General features: G+C 39.7%; 2 protein-coding genes across 2 annotated transcripts; both read right to left on the reverse strand.

The window, feature by feature from the left end:
- Positions 1 to 13,523: 13,523 nt before the first annotated feature.
- Positions 13,524 to 15,081, reverse strand: LOC114451175 (T-cell surface glycoprotein CD8 beta chain-like). The gene is made up of 6 exons (XM_028429751.1): positions 15,036 to 15,081; positions 14,547 to 14,891; positions 14,420 to 14,461; positions 14,180 to 14,296; positions 14,063 to 14,094; positions 13,524 to 13,713 (listed from the first exon to the last, which is right to left on the reverse strand). The coding sequence occupies exons 1-6, from the start codon at positions 15,079 to 15,081 to the stop codon at positions 13,597 to 13,599; spliced, it is 699 nt and encodes a 232-aa protein (XP_028285552.1). The 3' UTR covers positions 13,524 to 13,596.
- Positions 15,082 to 20,309: 5,228 nt separating this feature from the next.
- On the reverse strand, positions 20,310 to 22,675 carry LOC114451176 (uncharacterized). Its single transcript, XM_028429752.1, has 5 exons — positions 22,666 to 22,675; positions 22,190 to 22,528; positions 21,990 to 22,100; positions 21,313 to 21,347; positions 20,310 to 20,450 (listed from the first exon to the last, which is right to left on the reverse strand). Exons 1-5 carry the CDS (start codon positions 22,673 to 22,675, stop codon positions 20,310 to 20,312), a joined length of 636 nt encoding a protein of 211 aa, XP_028285553.1.
- Positions 22,676 to 24,340: the final 1,665 nt, after the last annotated feature.

Consider the following 24,340-nt stretch of genomic DNA (forward strand, 5'->3'; position numbering starts at 1 on the left):
AGCGAGTCCGACAGATTAATGTATAAAAGGAAAGCCAACAGGTGTTTGACTGATGAAAAAATGGCAGATATACTTACTAAAGGTGTAGAATAAAGCCAGTCTAAAGGTAAAGTTCATCATTGTCTGTTCAATAGGGCTCCTCTACTGCAATGGTTGTCACTGAACTGTGCTCCAGTAAGAGTGATCTCAGTGTGAAGAGGTGGGCTGTTCTTTTATGGTCGCTCAGACTGATGCTGTAACTGCTTTGAGAAACACAACATGACATTTAGATGATCTCAGTAGTGTTCATAAGTTTGAGGAGATGGATCTATCAGTCTGTTAAAGTTTGTATAGCATAAGGAAGTATAGCTTATAAATAGCTTTGTTCTTTGCTTTCTACTGTTCCTTTAGAGTTTTGAATGAAATGTAGTAGTTGTCCTATGCACAAAGGCATTACATTTCCAAGAGTGTAAATCTGGACTCGAGGATTTTTTTTATGTGATGATGATAAATATATGAGATGATTGGTTGGTTCCGATGATTTATTGTTTTAAAATACACTAGTAATTAGGTGAGGGTCAACCAAATTAATTAAACCAGATTTGATTTAACAATTATACAACTGTTCAGAATAAGTATTACCTGTTGTAATGTAATAAGATGTCAACATAATTGTCAGCATTTAAAAAAACTATAATTGAAAATCTGTTTCTCATGGTTGGAAATCTATGATAAATGTTATGAAGCCTGTGCAATCTGAACATGCTACGAGTTCATCAAATGCTTGTATCGGTGTGTAGAGCAGCTAAAGCTTACCTGGCCACTGAACAGTATGAGGCATAGTAGTTTCAAATGCAAAAAGTCTCTTAGAGACAGATGGGACCTTCACCTGCTGTGGTTTTGTGCTCTGTCTTAGATTGTGCAGCTTTAGCAGAGTAAACACTTGTTTGTGTGTGTCTGTGCAGTTGCCACATTGCTAGAGTGGCTTCTTTTGCTGCATGCTTTGAGTTTGTGTATTGAATCTGTTAGCAGTTACATAATTGGAGATGGCATTAACATGAGCAGGATGCTAGTTTTTCTTTTTAGGTAAACAGCTCTTCCAAATACATATATAAATCTGTCAACATGATCACTGACCACTGACCACACTAGTATCTCTGAGCAGCAGTGCTCTTTCTTGTTTCATCAGCCAACCACATGGCAGCAGTACAAAGCATGCGTATCTGCAGATCCAAGCCAGGTACCTCAATCAATGTTCACATAAAAGATCAGTGTGACAAACATAACAACTGTAGAACTGACTGAATTGTGCAAAAAAAGCCATTTTTTGGGTGAAATGACCTTGGTGATGAGTGAAGATGAAGAAGTCAGAGGATTGGAGTTTTGGTGCACAGGCTCACCAAACAAAACCAGTGTCTGCGATTATACACTAGGGCTGCAATGACTATTTCAGTAGTCGACTAGTGATCGACTACCTTAGTCGACTAGTTTGGACCGCTAATTTGTCATTGATTCACCTGCCTCCATGCTGCCGCTTCAGTGTCTAAAGCTGAAAATCTTGGGCCACAATCCGAGGGTTTGTGTGTGTGTGTGTGTGTGTGTGTCCGCCACCCATACCCACATCAAGTGCAAATAATCCTACTACAACACGAGCCAGAGAATCATTCTAATGAAGAATTTGCATGCTGTTGAAGATCAAGCCTCGTCACTAACGACCCGTCAACTACTAAATTAGATGTCGACTAATCGTTGCAGCCCTATTATACACTGCTCAAAAAAATAAAGGTAACACACATCCTAGATCTCAATGAATGAAATATTCCAGTTGAAAATAAGATAAGAACAAAATAACATAAAAATGATCAATGTAAATCAAAATTATTATACGGTGGATGTCTGGATTTGGAACCGAACTCAAAATAAAAGTTGAACATCACATTACAGGCCGATCCAACTTGAGTGGAAATTCCTGCTGGAGGTCATGTTGCAGGGCTCTGGCAGTGCTCCTCCTGTACCTCCTTGCACAAAGGAGGAGGTAGCGGTCCTGTTGCTGGGTTGTTCAGCTCACTTACAATCTCAAATACTTTATGTGAGCTTGGGGAATTCATTTGTAAGTTAAATATCACATGTATGTCATTAATTTATGGCAACACTATATAAGCATATTTTATACAGTTCTTTTTAGTAGGCTATGTGTTTTTCCATTACTTGAAGTATTTATTTATTATTTCAGTAACTATTACATACCTATGGCTGTGTGAAGTCTGTGTCCAAAGCACTGCAGCCATGTCCAGTTGTTAATCTTCACAGTCTTCTTGATGTTAGCCCCACTGTCCCTTGTCCCTGCAGCAGTGTGGTCATCTGGTAAGTAGCTTGTTTGGAGGCAGTGACTCTTCAGTTGCCAGTCATCATTTATATAATGAATTGTCAAACTCAGATATGGTTCCATGGTGCAACTTGTCTATAAATCTGCAGTTGACAAATAATGGAGGGCTGTAGCCACCTCTGTTTGTATCTTTCCTCTGTGGTCGTGGTACAACTTGGAGATTGCTAGTTCACTAAGGTATTTCCAACTTGGGATGTCATATCTGCAATCAAGCCTGTTTTATCATATTCCTGAATACATCTTTCTTAACTGTGCTAAAAGGAACCATGTCTTTAGCTAGATGGATTGTTATGGAGTTGGTTATCTCAATCCATCGCTTTTTCTGTCTTATGGCCTTTAGCAAACGCTAAACAAGTGACGTCTGACTTGCCTGTCCTTTAGCTTTGTCACTTTTACCTGATGGTGTGAAAGGTGCTGATTTTAGTTTATTGCATTCCTGATACTCCAAAGCATGTTTGCAGCTAAGGTGGTGCAGCAAATTGCTTGTGTTACCACCTCCAGTGAAAACTTTAGCTCGACGGCATGTGTAGTAAATGGTTGTTTGGTCCACGTCCAACCTTTTAAACCCAAAACACCTCTAGACACTGCAAAAGTTCTTCTGGGTCATCATCTTCTACTTCATCTGATACAAATTCTAGTTCAGAACCCCTGTCCATTTTCACCATGCTCAGCAACTCCACTAACACTGCTCTGTTCCATGCATGTGTAGTGGCGTGAGCTCCAAGAGAAAGGGGTGTGTGTTTACTTTCAAAATCTGGCTGACTCTCACTGAGTTTTCAAAATCTCCTACCCTACCTTTAACATCTGGCATAAAAGTAACACAACATCTTAGAGAAGGCACATCATAGCTACAGTAAATGGAACCATGAATTCTGCTGTTTACCAAAACATCCTGAAGGAGAATGTCCAGCAATCTGTTCACAATCTCAAGTGAAGAGCAAGTTGAGCTCTGAATGACTTAAGACTTTGGAGTGGCCTAGTCAAAGTCTCGACCTGAATCCGATTGAGATGCTGTGGCATCACCTTAAAAAGTGGTTCATGATAGAAAACCGTCCAATGTGGCTGAATTACAACAATTTTGCAAAAATAAGTGGACCAAATTTCCTTCACAGTGCTGTAAAAGACTCATTGTCATTATTGCAAATGCTTGATTGCAGTTGTTGCCGTTTCACACACCATGTAGGTTTTTATGTTTTTTTTTCCCTTTAATAATAAACACCTTTATTTTAAAAACTGCATTTTGTGTTTACTTGTGTTATTTTTGTCTAATGTTTAAATCTGATTTAAGTGACAAAACAATAGAAATCTCAAACACTTTTTCACACCACTATACATGCGAATGGACATTTGAAAAAGATTTTCACTCAAGAAGTTCTCGGGTGTATTAGAGGCAGTGGCGGTTTTGGGCAGGCATCAAACAGGGGGCGGCACGAGCAGTTTGAAAAAATATCATCTGCAGCTGCAGGCGCCCCTCCTTGCTGAGAAGCTGCCGTACAGAAGCTGTGAGAGGAGGGGAGGGGGCGCGGGGGACAGCTCACCTCTGGGTCTCCAAACGGAACGGACAGGGAGTGAAGGAAGGAGGTCTCACTCTGTCCTGATAGCGTGCGTCACTGCGTGTTTGTGTATAGCAGCGTGAATGATCGAAGGAGTGAGAGATCATACCGTTAAGATCAACACGGAAGTTTTGGGGCCAAACCGGACAGACAGCAGTGCTGCAGGCAGAGAGACAGAGGACTGTAGTCTGATGCTGGACTGAGAGTTTGATGCTGCACGCTGTGTTTTTATAACGTCCATCCATGATGCGCTGCTCTGGCTCGTCGGTTAGCTAACAAGTTAAGAGTCCATAAATAAGTCCGTCCGTCAATGACAGGCTGATTAACGATAAACTAAAGTAAGAATACTGCTGACTGTCAGCTGGTTTTATGAGGTAAATACAGGGTAAAAGTGGGGAATGATTATTTTTAATTTATCATCCATTCAGCCTCTCTTCACTTGATGCCCACAGCCTGGACCATCACACAGGTATCAAAATCACTAGTTGCCCAAAGTGTACACAATTACAACCTTTTATGTTGCTTATTAAAATCTGAAAGCACTATCATTGATAACAAAGAATTATATTTAAATGCAGTCCTGTTTTAGTACAGTGAAATATTTTTGTTTTGTCTGAATAAGCAAGGACATATGTTTGACCCAGTACAATTGTAGTGCTCTAGTTTACATACCTTATGTTAGTTTAATTTAAAAAAACATAGACAATGGGGAATTTATTTTCTATACCATTTATCATCATATTTTGCAACCTGTCATGTTTGTTTTCTCTCTCTCCTTCATCCTCTCTGTCCTGTCTCCCTCTTCTTCTCCTCTCTCTCCTTCATCCGGGCTGACTGTCAGCAGTAAGGTTCTTCCTTATGAGCCAGATCCTGCTCAAGGTTTCTTCCTGTAAAAGGGAGTTTTTCCTGACACTGTGGCTCTTAAGGGGGTTCAGGCTCTGGGTCTCTGTGAAGCGCTTTAACACAATTTCTGATTGTAAAACACGCTATATTAATAAAACTGAATTGAATTGAATTGCAGCGTTCCTCCTTATTTAATGACCTCTGCTTTTTTTTTTGTTGTTGGGTGGGGGGGCACCACTGATTAGAGGAGCCCCTGCTGTTGTTTGCTGTGATGTTGTGTCTTAACAATGTACAGCTGAGTTTTTTAATTTCACAAGCAAATCAAATTAGATATTTTTCGTTTTGGCACTGTGGCTGAATGTTGATACTAATGACAGAACTTTTTTTCACAGACTTTTATTTTACTTGTTAAGGGCAAAACAGCATAAGACTACAACATAAGAGAATCTGGCTAAAAAAAAAGACCTTTCAACCCCACGGCCCCCCTTTTCATGCACCCAAAAAAAAGCCATATAACACTGTACTAACCATGTAAAAAAATGCATATCAAATTACACAGGGGAAACTCTATTACAAGCACATATAAACCATATTTACACACATCAAACATAACTTCAACACCATGCAAATCAATTATCAAACATCAAAATAAAATTCTCATATCACAGTCGACCCACTTGCCACATGGTTATTGCTAGCTCTCTGATACTTCAAGTCACACAAACAAGGTGTCATATGAAAGCTGAGACTACCAATTGGCACTGTTACATTTGTCTTGCTATATTATAAATATTTGGTAAATTAGACTATAAAGAATATAGAAGTAAAAAAATCACTAGTTTAGAGCGAGTAATACTCTTTCTTCTGTAAATTTGCAATAAAAACTCATATTTGAAAGCATTAAATGCTTGATTGAGATAGACCAACATGTCTGTGTTTATTCAAGACTAAAAATATTAGAATTACAGATAAGAGAAAGCAAATGCTGCGAACTAGAATTAAAAGATGATACTCAAATGAACTGGGCCTTTTTTGTAACAGTTATTCATTCCACAATCTAGTTACACATAGTCTACAGATTGTACTAATACAGCTGTATACAAAGTAATACAGTATTAATCTATCTGGTAGCAGCATAAATCACATTTGGTTCTGGTTCTCTTCTGTTACGTTGTGGTCTAAATGTCACTGCAGCGTAGTTCAGTTCATCAGAGCCATGATTCTGTGAAAACAGCATTTATAGTCGCAATAGAGGCAGATTATACACAACTGGAATATGATAAAATATGATGGATATTTCTGATATAATACAAATATATAACAAGACATGCATACAATTTAGAGAAAAGCCTATAAATCCTATAAATAAACACAGTATATATATATATATATATATATACATGTCATAGTTGGTTTTACCTGACTTGGCTCTGTGTTCTGTTCTTTAATAGCTAAGTAACAGAAATGAGACGTGTGGTCAGTTTAATGCAGTTTTGCATTATTGACACAACTGTAAGAGAAATACTATGGAAAAGTACCTGTCTGAAGTTTTCTGTTTTGAACAACCAGACCTATGATGACGATTACAAGGAAAATGGTGACAGCCCCCAGGGTCAGCTTCACTGTGTTCTCTGCGTCTGCTACGAGATCATAAAATCGATAAAAGTGGCTGAAATGTTTAAGCTTTGAATATGTGATTATTTGGACAGTGAAAGAATTCTTACATTTATATTTGTTGTTCATGTCACTGTAAGGGTCCTCACTGCCTTTAAAGGAACATTTAATTCTTAATCATATTAAATACAGCATACATGATGTTTAAGACGGCGATATTAACTAACAGAAATCAGGCTCAAAGTAAAGCCTGTTCAGTTATCTTACCTTCAACATTTAAATGTGTCACACTAACATGTAGAACTCCACTTGTGTAAAATCCACAGAAATACAGCCCTGAGTCTGATAAATCCACTTGTTTGATTGCAAGAAAGATGGTGGTCATGTTATAGCTCATTTTAAAGCTTTCATTTTTAAATGCATCACAATATGTGGCATTGCTGTTAAATCCAGCCATAACAGAGACACAGCTGACCAGGTTAATGTTGACCAGTCTGAACCAGAATGCCATTGCTGCATAGTTGGGAATGTTGGGGCAATGCAGTGTGACGTCTTTACCAGGCTGGACCTCCACAGTGTTGAACCCTGAACCTGAGACAGTGATCCAGACTGTAACACACAGCAGAAATGACAGGAAAGATACGTGTGTAAAACACCTTTGTAAACACACAATGGTTAAATTGTGCTAAAAATACATTTATACATGAGAAGTGATGTGAAGAATAGGTGAAAGCCTGTACTTACAAAGGATGCAGAATCTTAAAGCTGATTTTAAGGCAGAGTTCATCATTGTGCATATGACTGAAAGTCTGCAGTGTCCGTAAATGATGTGTGACCCAGGAAGGAGGCTCTCAGTTTAAGAGGCGGAGTGTTTCCGCTGCCAAACCAGTTGTTCAAACAGACTACATACAGTGTTAACTCAGAGCACTGAATGTTTAATATTCAGAAGATATGATACTAGATAGATAGATTGTTAACACTGAATTACGTGGCACCGACACGAAAAGTAGTAGTAGAGGCCTCGTCTTTCCACTGTGAAAAGATGATAACAAACATGGTGGGGTGTAAGTGATCAGCCATACACATTAAAGTCATTGTAACAACTGTGAACATAGGGAAAATGTGAACATGGGCAGTGAACACTTTGTCTTCAAAGTTCATGTGTTAAAGCAGAAATGTGCCCCAATGTGCAGCTATTTGCATTTTATTGACAACTCACTGACAATAACTACAAGTTGAACAGATTTTGGTGGTGGAGATAGCACCATGCAAACAGCCGTCATTTAGCTGACGGTGATGTCAATCTGCTGTCTTGATGTGATGGTTAACGTTAGCATGTAGCATATAGCCTAGCAAATAGTTGACAAGTAGTCGCGAAATGAATGACAGCTTGATGAGACAACGCGTGACGTCCGTTGCCGTGGAAACCATATATGGTTTATACCGATAGTCTTCTTCAAAACTTTGCAGATATAAATATTATTGTATTATAATATTATCTAAATACTATACATCATAATATTAATATGTTTACCGTCATGATTACTACCAATATGAAGTGCAATTTAAATATTAATACACAACTACTTAGAAAACAATATGAACAAACGTGCACCAGGCAAAAGCTTGACACGGATAAATATGTGGAAGATTTTGGAGATGAAGTATACTTTAAAAGAGGGAACCAACAAAAAAATATAAACGTTTATTTAGGTGAAATCGCTTAGTGAAATGCATGCGTTGTCGCAGGCAATTTACGTAACCACGAGCGGGCCCGCAAGTTGCATAACCATGGCAACATGGCGACGCTTCCGTCCAGAGCAACTGCTAACCGACGTTAGCTTTCACCATCTTTCAATCCAGTCGTTCTCATGAAATGAAATAACCACATGCTCACTTCAACAAGTGTCTCCACGTTACTTCTACACACCCCATTTCCCGTCATTTCATAAGGAAACGCTGTCGCATTTTGAAAACAACTTTTATCGATCAAATAAACCTGTATGTCGACATAGATGGTCGTGTTGGGCTGGTTCGTTTGTGTTAAATAATAATATGTGATCGTTTCCTAAAAAGGTTTATTAAGGGCCATATCGCTTAGAGAAATGCGTGAATTGTCAGAGCGACATGACTGTAATCAAATCGGCTCATTCATTCCTATTGGTGCGCATGTCCGTGGTGTCCCCACGTATTAAAAACTGTGGTGTCCCTACGAAAATGCCCCACATTGACTTTCTATGGAGACTCACTGGTGCCTGCAGGTAATTTCTCTACTTTTCATGTCAGTGCCACGTAATTCACTGTTAACAATCCGTGTGTTTTTATTTGATATTCTTTTTGATACATGTTCTGTTACCTGGAGGACTCGTGATCCAAACAGTGTTAGTCTTGTTCTGACTGATAGCAAACGTGCATAATAAAGGAGTGTGGGGGTGGGGGTTACTTTATTAGGGCTCGAGCACGAAACGTGGGAGAGCCCTATTGAAATGCAAGGTTTTATTATTATTATTATTATTGTTCCACATCTTTGGTTGCGATTTTGACCCCCTGAACGTGCTCAAAAACTCACCAAGCTTTACCCAAAATTGTCCCTAACTAAAATTTTTACTTGACACTGTCGCCATTGGCGTGCGTGGTCGCATGGCTCTACAAGTGTGAAAGATCCACCGCAACTGCTACAGACTTGACACTTGGTACACATATGTATCACCACGCTATGAGAAAAAAAGCCTCTTGGACAAATATTCCACGACGCACAGGGAGTCCGCCATTTTGAAAAAACTACACCATGTTGCAGTCCCCGCACTTCGTCATACTGTGGCAACACCACGAAGTTGACCCTTCGCCAGCGCACAGGAAATTGATGTTTTTGTGGCTGTATCTCCTACAGACTTCTTCCTACGTGGATGAAACTTTACAGTCATGCTGAGCATCTGACTCTGCACATATTGATATGCTGATATGCTACAGTCACTGCGCTACCTACTGGCCAGAGGACCTTTGTTTTTGCTGACCACTGCATGTGCCGGTAACGGGGGAGGGAGGATGCGGGCCGATAGGGAAGGCGACGGCAGCAAGTCCCGTGGACCGCAAGGAGTGTGAGGGTCCGTCATCACTGCTTGCAGCTTTATTTTGTACTTGCTGTTGGTGTCAGAAGGTGTTGATGTGTAATTTCCTTATGTTTACTCTTTTTTTTTCATTCTCATCATCATTACATTACTTGACTAAAGGTTTTTTTGACACATCCTGCCAGGTTTGGTAGAGAGGACACAGGCGCAGGCAGATGGTTCAACATTAAAAGTGAGTTTATTGCTGATTAAACACAAAAAACCCTAAACCTAAAAATACAAACTACAATCAATGAAGTCCTAACTTGGAAATCAACTAAATGAAGGACTTACAAAAACCAGGGAGGATGGGTGACATACAAGACAATCACAGACAAAGAGGACACAAGACTTAAATAGACAAGATTACAAGACACAGGTGAAACACATTAGAGCAAGACAAACAATGACAAAGGTGGGAATACAGAGGAAGTAAAAGCACAAGGGAGACAGGACTTTCAAAGTAAAACAGGAAACATGAACAAACACAGGGACCTCAAACAAATCCAGAAAAACCCAAATGATACATAATAGCAATGCAACCAGGGAATTAAATCACAAAACAACATAATAATCACAAAACAAATATGACCCAAAATACCAAACCATGACACATCCATCCAAGAATCCAGGTACTTTGGTAGAAAAGTAATGCTGCTCTATCCAGGTCCCAGTCCAGATTCTGCAAATAAAAGCCAAGAGAGGTCTCATAGGTCAGAGGTCATAAACCATGAAGTGATTGATTGAACTTGTACACCAACGTACACCAAATCTTTGATTTAGCTACTGCATAAATATAATCCAGTTTATGAACAACAAAATTCAATCTGATAATTGTCAAATGGCCACGAAAAACATATTTGAACTGTACCAGTCTTGAGCCTCATAATTACAACAAGGCCAATGATGAGCTTATTGAGAACAACAGCAACGCCTGTCAGGATCAGATAGATAGATAGGTTTGTTGTTTCATCAGGCTCTTCTACAAGAATCATAAGAGAATAGACTTTAACTTGAGTATCATAAGTTCACCACTACCTTAGCAGATAATATTATTTCTATTTTTCCATCACAACTAGATCATGTCTTTTGTGTATATAAACAATATTCTTACCTTGAACTTTAAATACATTGCACTGACAAGCACTGGACTTCTGTGAATGTAAAATCCACAAAAGTACAACCCAGAATCAGATAGAGCCACTTGATTTTGAAAAAGACTGTGGAAAGGTCTAGACCCGGGGACCCCCCAGAAGACATCTTTGATACCCCACGTCAGAGGCACAAGGCTCTACAATTGGATATTTGAGCCCCTCGTGATATCGCTCGATGGTCCGATTGGACACTGACTTGCCCGTAGAATAATACAGCCAGTCTACATCACACAGACATGCCTGAAGTGTCCTCTTTTCGAGGAAAGAAACAGAACGTCTCTAGCTATTACTTTCCTAATGTATGAGCGACTTTGTAAGACATATGCTCTCATGTCGTATACGACGTGGTCAACTCCGAAATAATCAAGATAATAATAATAATAAATAAAATATTGCCGCAAATTATAGGGGGGCTTTGGATTATTTTAGGGAGGCTGAAGCCCCCCTAAAATAGGGCTAGCGACGTCTACGGTCAGTCATCTCATCGGGGTCTAGAACGCCAAAGCACAATTCATTCATTCATTGTACTTCAATAAATATTTCTAAACATCTAGTCTCTCCTGATTGAAATACTGAGAGAGCGATCCAGCCTGAAACAAACAGACAAGAGGAGAGCTATGTAAGCTTCAAACTGTTTTCTTCTCCATTTTCAGTAACAATAAAGTGATGGGGGCAAATGTGTGAGGACAGCATAGATATGTTCTGTCCTATGAGGATGCCATGATTTTCGGGCTGTGCAGCTATTGAAACCTGCATAAAAGTGAAAAGAGTGTTTGAAAAATGGGCTGGTGTGAGATGGTGTCAAAGGGCCACTGCTTTTGTTGCATGCAGTTTTTATTGCAGAGCTAAAGGCTAGTCTCTCTGTGGCTTTCGTTTCGGCTTTCGTTCGTTGTCAGCGCAGTGGAAAATAACAAGGGGAAGTGGCTAAAGACTTGTTGCATCTGCATGTGCATGCAGGCGCAAGAAGAATAGCCCTTTGTTTTTTCATATGCATATTCACTGGCAGTCTAGAGAAAACTAAGCAAGCAAAATGTCAATATATCTACTGAAACAAGAAACAATCTGATCATTACTACATGAGTGTTGGCAGCAGTTTTAATGTAGTGTTACACTTTGTACTGAAAACAACTTATGTGATGTTTGTGGTCAGCGCTAAAGTCTTCCTGTGGTTATTTCAGACTCATACAATGTTTATCACCTCTTGTAAGACTGGAATATTCCATGTTGTTCATTTATCTTGGTATCTAGTCAGATAAAAGTGGGTCAGTTATCACTGCTTTTTTTACACTTTATCAAGCCGCAGTGACTGTAGAGACACTGTACCCCACTGCTCTCTCTTGCTGTGAGGTGATTTATCTCACACCTCCCTTCCCCCAGCAGATCATTTGGCTCCCCACTATAACTACATAGCAGCTATAGTGGCAGTTACACTCAGCATACTTTGTGGCTCCTCCTCATCACAGTTGTTTTATGATGTGGATCAACATCAGACAAAGGCAGAAAGACACACTTTCTATATGAATTTAGAAATTTATTGAGGCAAATATTTGTAAACTATCTGCAGAGCTACTACAAAGCAAATCTATCTTCTGGGGCATAGATGACATGAGTTTGCACTTCTCTCTTCAGTGCACAGCTGCCTTTTATTGTTTTGGGCCTCAGTGCTGCAGGTCAAAAAAGTTATCTTCCTGCAAATGAAGTGTTTTGAATTATACACTAAATCCAGAAACCCTAGAGTCTGTATTTGAACTTATGACAAACTGATCATAGCATCGTGTACAGCAGCTGAGAGCTGCGGATATCAGCGTCATTAAAACAAACCCCAACTGCCTGTAATCTTCTGATTTGCAAACTGACTCCACCCAGCCCCTCTTTCTCCACACTATGCAAGACACTCATTGTGCATCTTAAAGTATTCAGTCCCTCATTTGCAACTAAGTAACAAAATAAAAGATTAGTTAAATAACAGTAAACTGAACTGAAACTGTATATGTAACAAATTACACGCGAACTGTACCTTCATCAAGCTGCTTGTTTTTAACAGCCAAACCAATAACAGCCATCATGAAAAACACAGTTAGACCGCCTAAAGTTACATTCATCAGGTGTGTGTTTCCATCTGGTTTCTCTGCAGTAGACAAAATTATTGTTCATTGTGATTATATGCACTATTAGGGCTGGGCAATTAACCGAAAATATATCGAAACCGGCATTTAGACCCTCTAACCGACGCAATCTTACTCTACAGTTGATTCGGTTATTACTTTTCTGTGCTGTCCCCTTGGTGTAAAAAAATAAAAGTGCTTTGTAGAGCTTGTTACATACTCCAGAGAACAGAGAAATCTATTCATGTTCCAGAGGTGGCAAGAACAAAAACAAACTTTTCATACTTCGCAAGAAAAGTGTGTAGTCCTCATACGGGTCTCCAACTGCAGCTTGTATCCTCTTCTCTTTGCAGCCAGGAGCAACCATGGAAGTATGGGTAGTATGCCTTGATTTGCACATTTACTCAAGTATTGCTTCATTTATGAATGTCTAAATTCATTAGCTTGTCTAAACTGACAGTTGTGGTGCTTTATACTTTCCATCAGAGGTGTGACCTCAAGTCTTTTACTTCAGTTGTGCTCAGACCACACTCTGCTTTCTTCCTGTCTAACCAGTGATGTTTATCTTATTCTTCTCACAGCAAACTGTTTAACTCCACCCATGAGAAAGTTCGACAATCCTCCATGCCTGTTCAGACTCCTCCTCTATCACACTTCAAGCTTGTCCTATTTATTCTTAGACAGTTAGCAGACCAGAGAAATAGACACTGTGACCACACTCAAAAAACAAAGATGATTAGAAGGACTGCACAGAGTCTGAATGCAGAGCTGTTAGGCACATTTTATTTTCACTCCCACACCAAATAGATCAGCAGGTTGATATGATAAAGCTGCAGTTCCAGGTGCTTCCTGAATCTATCTGGTGGCAGCATACACAACGTTTGGCTGCAGCTCTCTTTTGGGCCTGTGGCTCCTTTTTGCTTTTGCCTGGAAACTCAGAGCTGCATAGTTCAGATCATCTGACCTCAAATTCTGTAAAATAGCAAATCAGGATGATTACTACAAACTGTATTGCACAGCTTGTAGCTCAGTTTACCAAAAATAAATATAAATGTGTGCCTACACACAAAAAGTGAAAACTGGATTTAATTCTAGGTTTGGTTCTCTAGTTGTGTTTAACAATACAAACCAGGAGGAACAAAGAGGGCATTTAGTGACAAAACCATGAGAGAATAAAACATCAATTAACATCATTTTGATGACAATCAGTAAAAGTTAACATTTCCCTCCTGCTGAACTTGCTGTTTAAAAATGCTGGTAAAAATGAATCTGTCTGATCATACAGCAAAAAAGTTATTCATGCAGTATAAGAAATGCTCACCTTGCTTTGTTCTGGCTGCTGTTCATTTATGGCTAAAGGCAAAAAGAAACACATAGTGAATTGTTACTTTACTCTTTGCCCATCAGAGGCAAACAACAAATCAAAAGCCTGATGTACCTTTCTTAAGTTTCTGGAGTTTTGCAGCCAGAGCAATGACTGTAGTAGTGAGTAACACACTCAAACCACCCAGAATCATGCTGATTAAAGTTGGGGTTGTTATTCCTTCAGCTTGTTCTACAAAAGATACATATACAACATATACATAAACTTTCAGTCCTAAAATCTGCAATCAATCTCTTTATCTATTACTTTTTTTAAAAAAGACAAAAAAATTTAAAAAAAAAAATACTTTCTTACCTTGAGTATTTATGTTAGTTGCACAGTTGGAGCCACTGGTGCCTGTAATCATTGTGCATAACGTTATTTTATGTATTCATACAATCTGTATTAACTGGAAGTGTTATTGGCTCCACCACAATCTTACCTTGAATGTTTAACTCAATGACTTTTGCAATAACTGTATGTGCTTTCATGTAAAATCCACAGAAGTACAGCCCAGAGTCCGATAAATCTACCCGGTTGATGTTTAGAAAAACAGTGGAGACGTTGGAACTCATTTCAAATTTTCCATGGTGAATTCCATCACAGAATGAAGCAGTGTGTTGATAGCCGTACATAGAAGAGATACAGCTGCCCTTGGTTCTGTTGACTATTCTGAACCACTCTGTCAGAGAGGGACTTGTGGAGATGTTGCGGCACCGCAGTGTCACATTTTCACCATGCAGGACCTCCACAGACTGAGACTCACATCCTGAGACAGAGATCCAGCCTGAAACAAACAGCAGAGATGTTATATTTACTCCCGAGCTGATAATATCGTCAAAATGGATAAATAGTGTTTATAACTGAGAATAAATCCTTATTATGAAGCAATTTCCCTCTGGGATTAATAAAGTATTTCTGATTCACTGACCGTGGCTGCAGAAGAGTAAAATGGTTATTGCCGTGAAGCTCCTCATCCTGCATATAACCCTGTGACAGCACGGGCTCTTCTTATATTATGTAGGGGGTTTCATTAGAAAGGGGCGTGGTACTGAACAGTTCATGCTAGAAGGCTTAAACTTTCCACAAGCTAATATCTCTACAATATGCAGTGTGAGACAAAACCTGCTTCAAGCAATTTTAGTCGCACATATTTATACAGCCATTGTGAAAGTTGTTCTTGCCTAATTCAACAGCGAGTAAACTATAATTATAAAAGAAAACTTTGTTGACACACTGGAATCCCAAGACCACCGTCGCCTCCAGGCGTCGCCTCCAGGCGTCGCCTCTAGGACTTTTGTGGACCAAAACAGCTGTTAGACATCCTGATGTCAGACTGGGTTGGTGTCTGTGTATCTACAGCAAGAAACTGGCCACCATAACTGTGGTAGGTTCTTGCATTACTAATTAGTCTGAACCAATTAGTGAGCTTGATCTTGTCTAGTTTGTGATTGTGTGATTTGCAAAGTGAAAATTGAAAGTGTAATGAAGAGTGAAAAATGCTAGTGAGAAGGGAGCACGATAAGAGTGAACATTAACCAGCAACCAGTAACTGACTGTAAGTTTGTTCAGTAAAGTACACCTACTATTTCAAACATATAAACAGTTTTAGGAATAAGGATCAGGCTATTATTGATGTGTATCCAACAAAATTGGGTTGTTACACAGACAGAACCTGTTCTATCTAATCATTTGTGTGGCCAGCCATAGTGTATCATGGGCAGCCCTGTAAGTGCCCACAGCCTGTGTAACCAGCCATTCAGCAGCACTGACTCCCTGTACTGTGAAGTTACCACATCCTATGACCAAAATGTCATCTACACCCATATATGACTCACCACATATTTCAAGTTGTCCCCTGCAGGAGACGCTCCAGATCTCTGTTTACCAAAAAAAGTCCTCTTATAAAGAAGAGCAAAACCTAAAAATGTACCAGCTCAATAAACATACTGACTATTTATAACTGGCCAAGACACTTCTCAGTAAACTGCAGTGCTTTGAGATTTTTTTCACCTCCTTTATGCTTGTGTTGTCTAGTGTTGGTGGTTTTATTTCACGCTGGTAGGTGAACGATTCATAATGCAGGCATTTGATACAACATGGAGAAACACAAGGTTGCATATCTCACGTCTAGCTCCTTTATTTTGGAGTGTCATCATCTGCCTGACATTTTAAAGCATGTGGAAGCGAGAATATCCTTCTTTTAAATTTACTCTGTTGCTGCCCTTTTGTTTCATTTCCTAATTGGGCCATGACGGATGTTTACTGTCACACAGTGTCTATGCAACCAATCAAATCTAACCCCATTTTTGAAGCTTAGGTCTGCTTATTTGCTCAAGACCTCTGAGACAATGCTCCTGTGTACAATTCTCTGTGGAGTGTGTAAGTCTTTGAATATTAAATATCAGGAAATTTAAAATGTGAATATGAGATTAGTTCGCATTAACATTATGTTTTGTTTTTGCAGGGCACTGGAGTGAAATCTGCCGCTGTTGGACAAAATGTGACTTTACACTAGTTAATATCGACACCTTTTGGACAGACGCTCTACTCTGTGCGCTGTGTTTCTCCTTCCAGGAGCTGTTTGCCAGCTGCTCATCTAAACTGTCCATCGTCGTTGTACTTCCTCCTTCTGTCTGTGTGTTCTGCACCTGAAGCCCTTGCGCTTCTCTACATTCATCACGCCCACAATAAATTCCGACCAATCACAGCATGGTTGACGCAGAGCCTTGAGAGAAAAAGTTCTGCCCGGACCCTGTGCACGAGATCGCTGCACAACGGGCGGTCCAAGATAAAAAATGACATCATTTTTTGGGCGTAACGTCTTCAGGGGGGAGGGAGTTCTCTGTTCTCGCGGAGTATGGATCCAGCTTAAGTCTGGCTCATACTGGTAATATCGTCTCATAATCTGTGTTTACTGTCTTCCTCGTAGTTTTGTGCCTCGCTCTCGCTCTCTCTCTTTGCAGGTCTCAAGACCTGCATGCTGACCTGCAGTCCGGCCCCTGAACTCTCCTGTGCTCATTGACTTCACCAGCCCGTGCTGCTCATCTTTGCTTTGATTACTATCAAATTACTATTACTACTTATGGACTGACGATATATATAGATATCCATTATAATATAATCACCGTTTCATCTTGCTTGTCATGTTTGCTCTGTACTGTATCATGTTTGCTGCATGTTTGTTCCTCTCTCTCTCTCTCTCTCCTTCATCCTCTCTGTCCTGTCTCCCTCTTCTTCTCCTCCTCTACCCGGCCGACTAGCAGCAGGACTGGTTCTCCCTTAAGTAGACGGGTCCTGCTGAAGGTTTCTTCCTCTTAAAGGGAGTTTTTCCTTGCCACAGTGCTCTTAAGGAGGTTCAGGCTCTGGGTGTCACGCTCTGAGTTTCTGTGAAGCACTTTGAGACAATTTCTGATTGTAAAATGCGCTATATAAATAAAACTGAATTGAATTGAATTGGTCTCATTTTTAACAAAATAGCATTGATATGTGTAGAATGTGTCAGTGATACCTTTTATCACCAGAAGGGTTCCTTGTCCAAACTGAACTTCATCTATAGATCAACCTGATCTCACAGAAATATGTGACATACACACGGATTGTTAACACTGAATTACGTGGCACCGACACGAAAAGTAGTGAAATTACGTGCAGGCACCACGGAAAACTGTCTCCATAGAAAGTCAATGCGGGGCATATTCGTAGGGACACCACAGGTTTTAATACGTGTAGACCCCACGGACATGAGCGCCAATAGAAATGAATGAGCTGATTTGATTAGTCATGTCGCTCTGACAATTCATGCATTTCTCTAAGCGATTTGGCCCTTAATAAACCTTTTTAGGAAACGATCACTATTATATTATTATTTAACACAAACGAACCAGCCCAACGCGACCATCTATGTCAACATACGCGTTTATTTGATCGATAAAAGTTGTTTTCTAATGCAACAGTGCTTGATATGATTGTGTGCGACAGCATTTCCTTGACAGGACAGGAAATGGGGCATGTAGAAGTAACGTGGAGACACTTGTTGAAGTGAGCATGTGGTTATTTCATTTTTGAGAACGACTGGATTGAAAGACGGTGAAAGCTAACGTCATTTAGCAGTTGCTCTGGACGGAAGCGTCATCACGTTGCCATGGAAAGCATGCATTTTACTAAGCGATTTCACCTAAATAAATGTTTATTTTTTTTCTTGGTTCCTTCATTTAATGTATACTTCATCTCCAAAATCTTCCACATATTTATCCGTGTCAATCTTTTGCCTGGTGCACGTTTGTTCATATTGTTTTCTAAGTAGTTGTGTATTAATATTTAAATTGCACTTCATATTGGTAGTAATCACGACGGTAAACATATTACGCGCATATTACGACGTCACGTGGCGCCTCATCAAGCTGTCATTCATTTGGCGGCTACTTGCCAACTATTTGCTAGGCTATATGCTACATGCTAACGTTAACTGTCACATCAAGACAGCAGATTGACGTTACCGTCAGCTAAATGACGGCCATTTGCATGGTGGCATCTCCACCACCGAAATCTGTTCAACTTGTAGTTATTGTCAGTGACTTGTAAATAAAATGCAAATAGCTGCACACTAGGAGCACATTTCTGCTTTAACACATGAACTTTGAAGACAAAGTGTTCACTGCCCATGTTCACAGTTGTTACAATGACTTTAATGTGTATGACTGATCACTTACACCCCACCATGTTTGTTTTGATCTTTTCACAGTGGAAAGACGAGGCCTCCGTCTCTGCAGCCAGCCTGATTTCAGTCCAAGGCATCTACTCTGCAACTTAGATCTACAGCCATGTCAACATACTTCATATGATCTAATAAAATACAACAGTTACACAAAGAAATCCAACCAGTGTCATGTGATTATAGTTTTTTCATCTAAGCGTGTTAAAAGCCAGGTTAGGCCTCAAGCTACAGTGTGTGCTGCAGCAGTTCAGACTAATAAGTTCCTTTTGAGGAACTGCTGGCTGCATGGCCCTTTTTAGGAGTGACTTATATCAGTAACTTATAACTTAAGTTACATGCAAATGGTCACAATGACATGCTTTCCTTACTAATGCCATGTAACCCTCTTTTACATCAGAGTTTATGTTTTACTGACACTGATTGTGGTCTGGCCACAATCTGGTCTGGTCTGGCTGTTCAACAACTGTCATGTGTGAACTGTGTAGCTGTTGGCACACCTGCCTTTCCTGAGGCCATCGCGAGATAGATAGGTGGTTAGGTCCAGGTCAGTGCCATCTAGTTGGTGCTCATATATGTAATAGAACTTTGTTCAGTATACATTGGTAGCAGGTTCCTGGATCTTCTATTGACAACATAACAGCAAGTAGCCCCCTAAAACTCAGAGGCCAGATTCTGCATTTTCATGGGTTTTGTCAGTTTCAGGTCAAATCAGGGGATTGACCTGAAAACAGGGAGCTGCAAATCTGGTTCTAACATATGTGACAGAGTTCTTCAAGGGCTTTCAAGACCACTTAGAGCCATGTTGCTGACCAATTGTATTGTGTAATTGTTATGGCCATTTAGATTTCAGAGGTCAACAGGTCAAAGTAAACTTTGGCACCCTCTAACATGGTTCCAAGTGTTCTTGAAAGCTCCTGAAGAACTCTAGTCAGAACCAGATTTGCAGCTCCCTGTTTTTGGGGATAGCCTCTGGAAAGTCAGGTGTCCATGCTGACTGACTGGACCATGGAGCAACGGAAATAATGGCCTGGTCTGATGTGTCTTTTTGACATCACATGGAAGTGGGACCATGCGTGTCACTTATATTCAATTTAATGATCCATAAACCCTCTCATTTTTGTGGTTTACCAACAGAAATGATGAGTTATAAATATGCAGGACATTTGTTTTAAGCATTTAAGTTTAAGTTGTGACAAATGACTGTTGAGCTTCTTTTGTAGAAAAATAAACACGTTAATCTTCAATAACATACGAAATAGTTGATAGACAGGAATGGGTTTATATCAATAATGAAGTTCAAATGGCAACTTTCATAACATGCTTTATATTGGAAATATGAAAAAAAAGAAATGCAAAAAAAATATATAGAGGAATTTCAGTTGATGTCTTTATTAAAAAATTGTTTTTTTTCATAGTAATTCCTCCCATTACTACAAGCAAGTTTATTATAACAAAGCATACATTGTACTCTGAGCTGCTGTTCAGAGACTATCTGATGTGGTATACTACTATTGTAGTAGCATATACCACATTTAGCTCCAGCTCTCTTACTGGTGCAGGCCTTCTGCTGCTTTTTCCTTTGGGATGGAAACTCACTGCTGCATAGTTCAGTGCATCAGAGTTCAGGTTCTGTGAATAAAAATATTGACGGTGTAACACTCGACCATCATTTACAGTCAACGTTACCACAAAAAAACAAACTAGGGACGTTACCAATTTCAATTGTTTAATAAAAAGAAAAGACCAACTTGGATAACTTAAATTTCACTGTCAACCACAGTGTCCTGTTAAAGGGCTTGCCCCGCAAAACAATACACTCCCAATAAGGAAACAAAGGTTTTTTTCTATTTAAGTAATTCTCACCCAACAAAAATTCCACCCCTTTCCCGCAAAACTCTCAACACAACAGGCAGTCCAAAAGGAGGCCGAAGGCACATCCTACTAAGACAGAAGAAAAGAAAAAGAAAAATGTCCGTTTTCTTATCCTGTGGGTGGCAATGTCCATTCCATATGAAAAGGTCCCATAAATCCCAAAGTCTTTCAAAAGGTAACAAAAATAAAGTCCAAAATACCAGTTGTAGCAAAAAACGAACTAGAAGCTTCTCCCTCACTCACCCTGGACACCAGGCGTTTCCATCCAGGCTTTGTGGTGAGGTGATTCTCTTCCCAGTCTTTATTCTCACTTTATTCTCACAGGCTAAGAGTCCCTTCTGTAGTTTCGCTGGGGTCCACTTTTCACAGAAAAACCCCCGTGGGCCCTGAAGAAACACAGACTCCCTTCCTTCCTGGTCCTCAGTCTATCTCTCCCCCTCTCAAACTTTTCTCACTCGCCCTTTTTCAAATCTAAGCCCCACCCAGCTAACCTGCATGACACAGGAAACACTTCTCCCCAAACAGGAAGGAAACATACATATACTCATGCACATACATTTTCTCATTTTTGTGGTGGTGCCACAGATCTATCACTGAATATTTTTGGAAATTTGGTTACCTCACTGTGCTGTGAATTCTGTCCTCCCTCTTGAGCTGAGCGTAAAAAAAAAAGTGCACCTGATTAATGTTGCCAAAATACTGCTTTTAAAACACGAGTCTTAGCATTTACAGCTTAAATATGGCATGGCATCAAGGTTATTCAGCCACTTGTTTAGATAGATTTAAATTACTCGAGACGGGGATAGTGCTGCAGCTTTGCTCATTTAAAAAATTAAATTTTCCACAATTTGTTCTTCTGGCAAGTGGTTAAGAAGTCATTGGCAGCTCTTTTTTTTCTTTTTGATTATGCTGTGCTTTGACTATGAGTTGCGTATCTGTTATTATACGGAAATATTTATACTGGTACATTACTGAGTTTTTTTCAGCTTCTTTAATATCCTGGTCAGCATCTGTATTTGCAGACTTTCAAAAAACACTTGTATAACAAAAGCTAATCAATCAATGCTGCCATGAATATGCACACACATGCTCCCTCAATGTACAAAAACAGATGTTTTATGATATAAAGTTACAATCCTCTCTACCTACTGATGCAAGAATGCATATAGTAGTGTAGTGACTAAAGCAGACTTAACTTAATTTGCATGAATTTTCTTACATGACACAAGAGTTGGAGCAAGTGTACAACCATTAATGTTAAGACATTATTAGACATAAAATGTTAAACATAAATACCTGTGTGGAATTTCCAGATTTTTACAACCAGACTTATGATGATCATTAGAAGGAGAATGGTTATGCCTCCCAGAATCACAGCTGTCAGATTTGCGTATATATCAAACATCCCTACAGGGAGAAATGTTGTAGTATTCTTTGTGTATGTCCTAATGACTCAAAATGAACATAAACCATCAAATGTTTTATTCCTGTCTTACCTTGAACCTTTAAATATGTTGCGCTGACAATTATTGATCCTTTGTTGTCAGGTCCACAGACGTATAGCCCAGAGTCAGATAAATCTACTGATTTGATGTTGAGAAACAGAGTGGTGGTGTTGGATGTCATGTGAAATTTTCCATTTTTAAATCCATCACAGAGCAAAGTGCCCGAGTCAGAACTGATCATATATGCGATGCAGCTGGCAGTAGGGGTGTCTAATTTTAACCAATATATGTATGTGGGAAGACTGCTAAAGTTAGAGCACTGGAGTGTGACCTCTTTACCAGGCTCGGCTTCCACAGTATAAAACTCAGAAACAGAGACAGAGATCCAACCTAAAACAGACAAGAGACAACAAACAAAACCAGTGTCTGCGATTATACACTAGGGCTGCAATGACTATTTCAATAGTCGACTAGTGATTGACTACCTTAGTCGACTAGTTTGGACCACTAATTTGTCATTGATTCACCTGCCTCCATGCTGCCGCTTCAATGTCTAAAGCTGAAAATCTTGGGCCACAATCCGAGGGTTTGTGTGTGTGTGTGTGTCCGCCACCCATTCCCACATCAAGTGCAAATCATCCTGCTACAACATGAGCCAGAGAATCATTCTAATGAAGAATTTGCATGTTGTTGAAGATCAAGCCTTAGGGAGAAGCGGTGGCATCTTGTTGGGCACTCGTGGCATATGAGCGGGGCTGTAGCTGCAGCAGTCCTGTCCTCCCTTGTAATTTATTTGATTCAAAATTCAAATTGTACTTGTAGGGACTATTTTCGTTGGACATTTTGAGGGGCGGGGGTTAAAAAATACCTGCAGATTTTAAGGAAACCCAGGTCCTGTATGCCGGGGTAAAATGTGTAGGGCGTTTGACGGTTTTGGATACTGCCCAACCCTAACTTACTTGCCATGCGATGACGTCACTAACGACCCGTCGACTACTAAATTAGATGTCGACTATTAGTCGCCCTATTATACACTGCTCAAAAAAATAAAGGTAACACACATCCTAGATATCAATGAATGAAATATTCCAGTTGAAAATAAGATAAGAACAAAATAACATAAAAATGATCAATGTAAATCAAAATTATTATCCGGTGGATGTCTGGATTTGGAACCGAACTCAAAATAAAAGTTGAACATCACATTACAGGCTGATCCAACTTGAGTGGAAATTCCTGCTGGAGGTCATGTTGCAGGGCTCTGGCAGTGCTCCTCCTGTTCCTCCTTGCACAAAGGAGGAGGTAGCGGTCCTGTTGCTGGGTTGTTCAGTTCACTTCAATCAATCTCAAATACTTTATGTGAGCTTGGGGAATTCATTTTGTTAGAAGAAAAATATGTTAGATTCAGTAGGAATGTACTGACCTTTCCTATGTGTGCTTCCTCATGTATGCTTTCTCATGTTTGATTAATTACCTTATTTACATACATACAGCATACATGAAGACTAACGGTCTTCATGTATGCTTCCCCATTTATGCTCTTTATGCCCCATTTATTACCCTATTTGGTAATTTCGTTTTTTCTGGTATACTTATCTCAGGAAACATGCTTACAGATGTCTACACCCATATGATATTCACACTGTGTATAAATAAAGGAAGCAACCCAGGAAAAGTCAGAACTGTCGGCACTCCGGTGAGGCACTTCTCCTTGGCCAAGTTGCATAAACCTGTCTCTGTCTCCGAGTCTGTTTGCAGCCCGAACTAGGGGGAACCATTTTCCCCCAACACATTTGTAAGTTAAATATCACATGTATGTAATGAATTTATGGCAACACTATATAAGCATATTTTATACAGTTCTTATTAGTAGGCTATGTGTTTTTCCATTACTTGAAGTATTTATTTCAGTAACTATTACATACCTATGGCTGTGTGAAGCCTGTGTCCAAAGCACTGCAGCCATGTCCAGTTGTTAATCTTCACAGCCTTCTTGATGTTAGCCCCACTGTCCCTTGTCCCTGCAGCAGTGTGGTCATCTGGTAAGTAGCTTGTTTGGAGGCAGTGACTCTTCAGTTGCCAGTCATCATTTATATAATGAATTGTCAAACTCAGATATGGTTCCATAGTGCAACTTGTCTATAAATCTGCAGTTTTCGAATAATGGAGGGCTCTAGCCACCTCTGTTTGTATCTTTCCTCT

Source organism: Parambassis ranga, chromosome 18 (genome assembly GCF_900634625.1).
Source record: "Parambassis ranga chromosome 18, fParRan2.1, whole genome shotgun sequence".
Lineage (NCBI taxonomy): Eukaryota > Metazoa > Chordata > Actinopteri > Ambassidae > Parambassis > Parambassis ranga.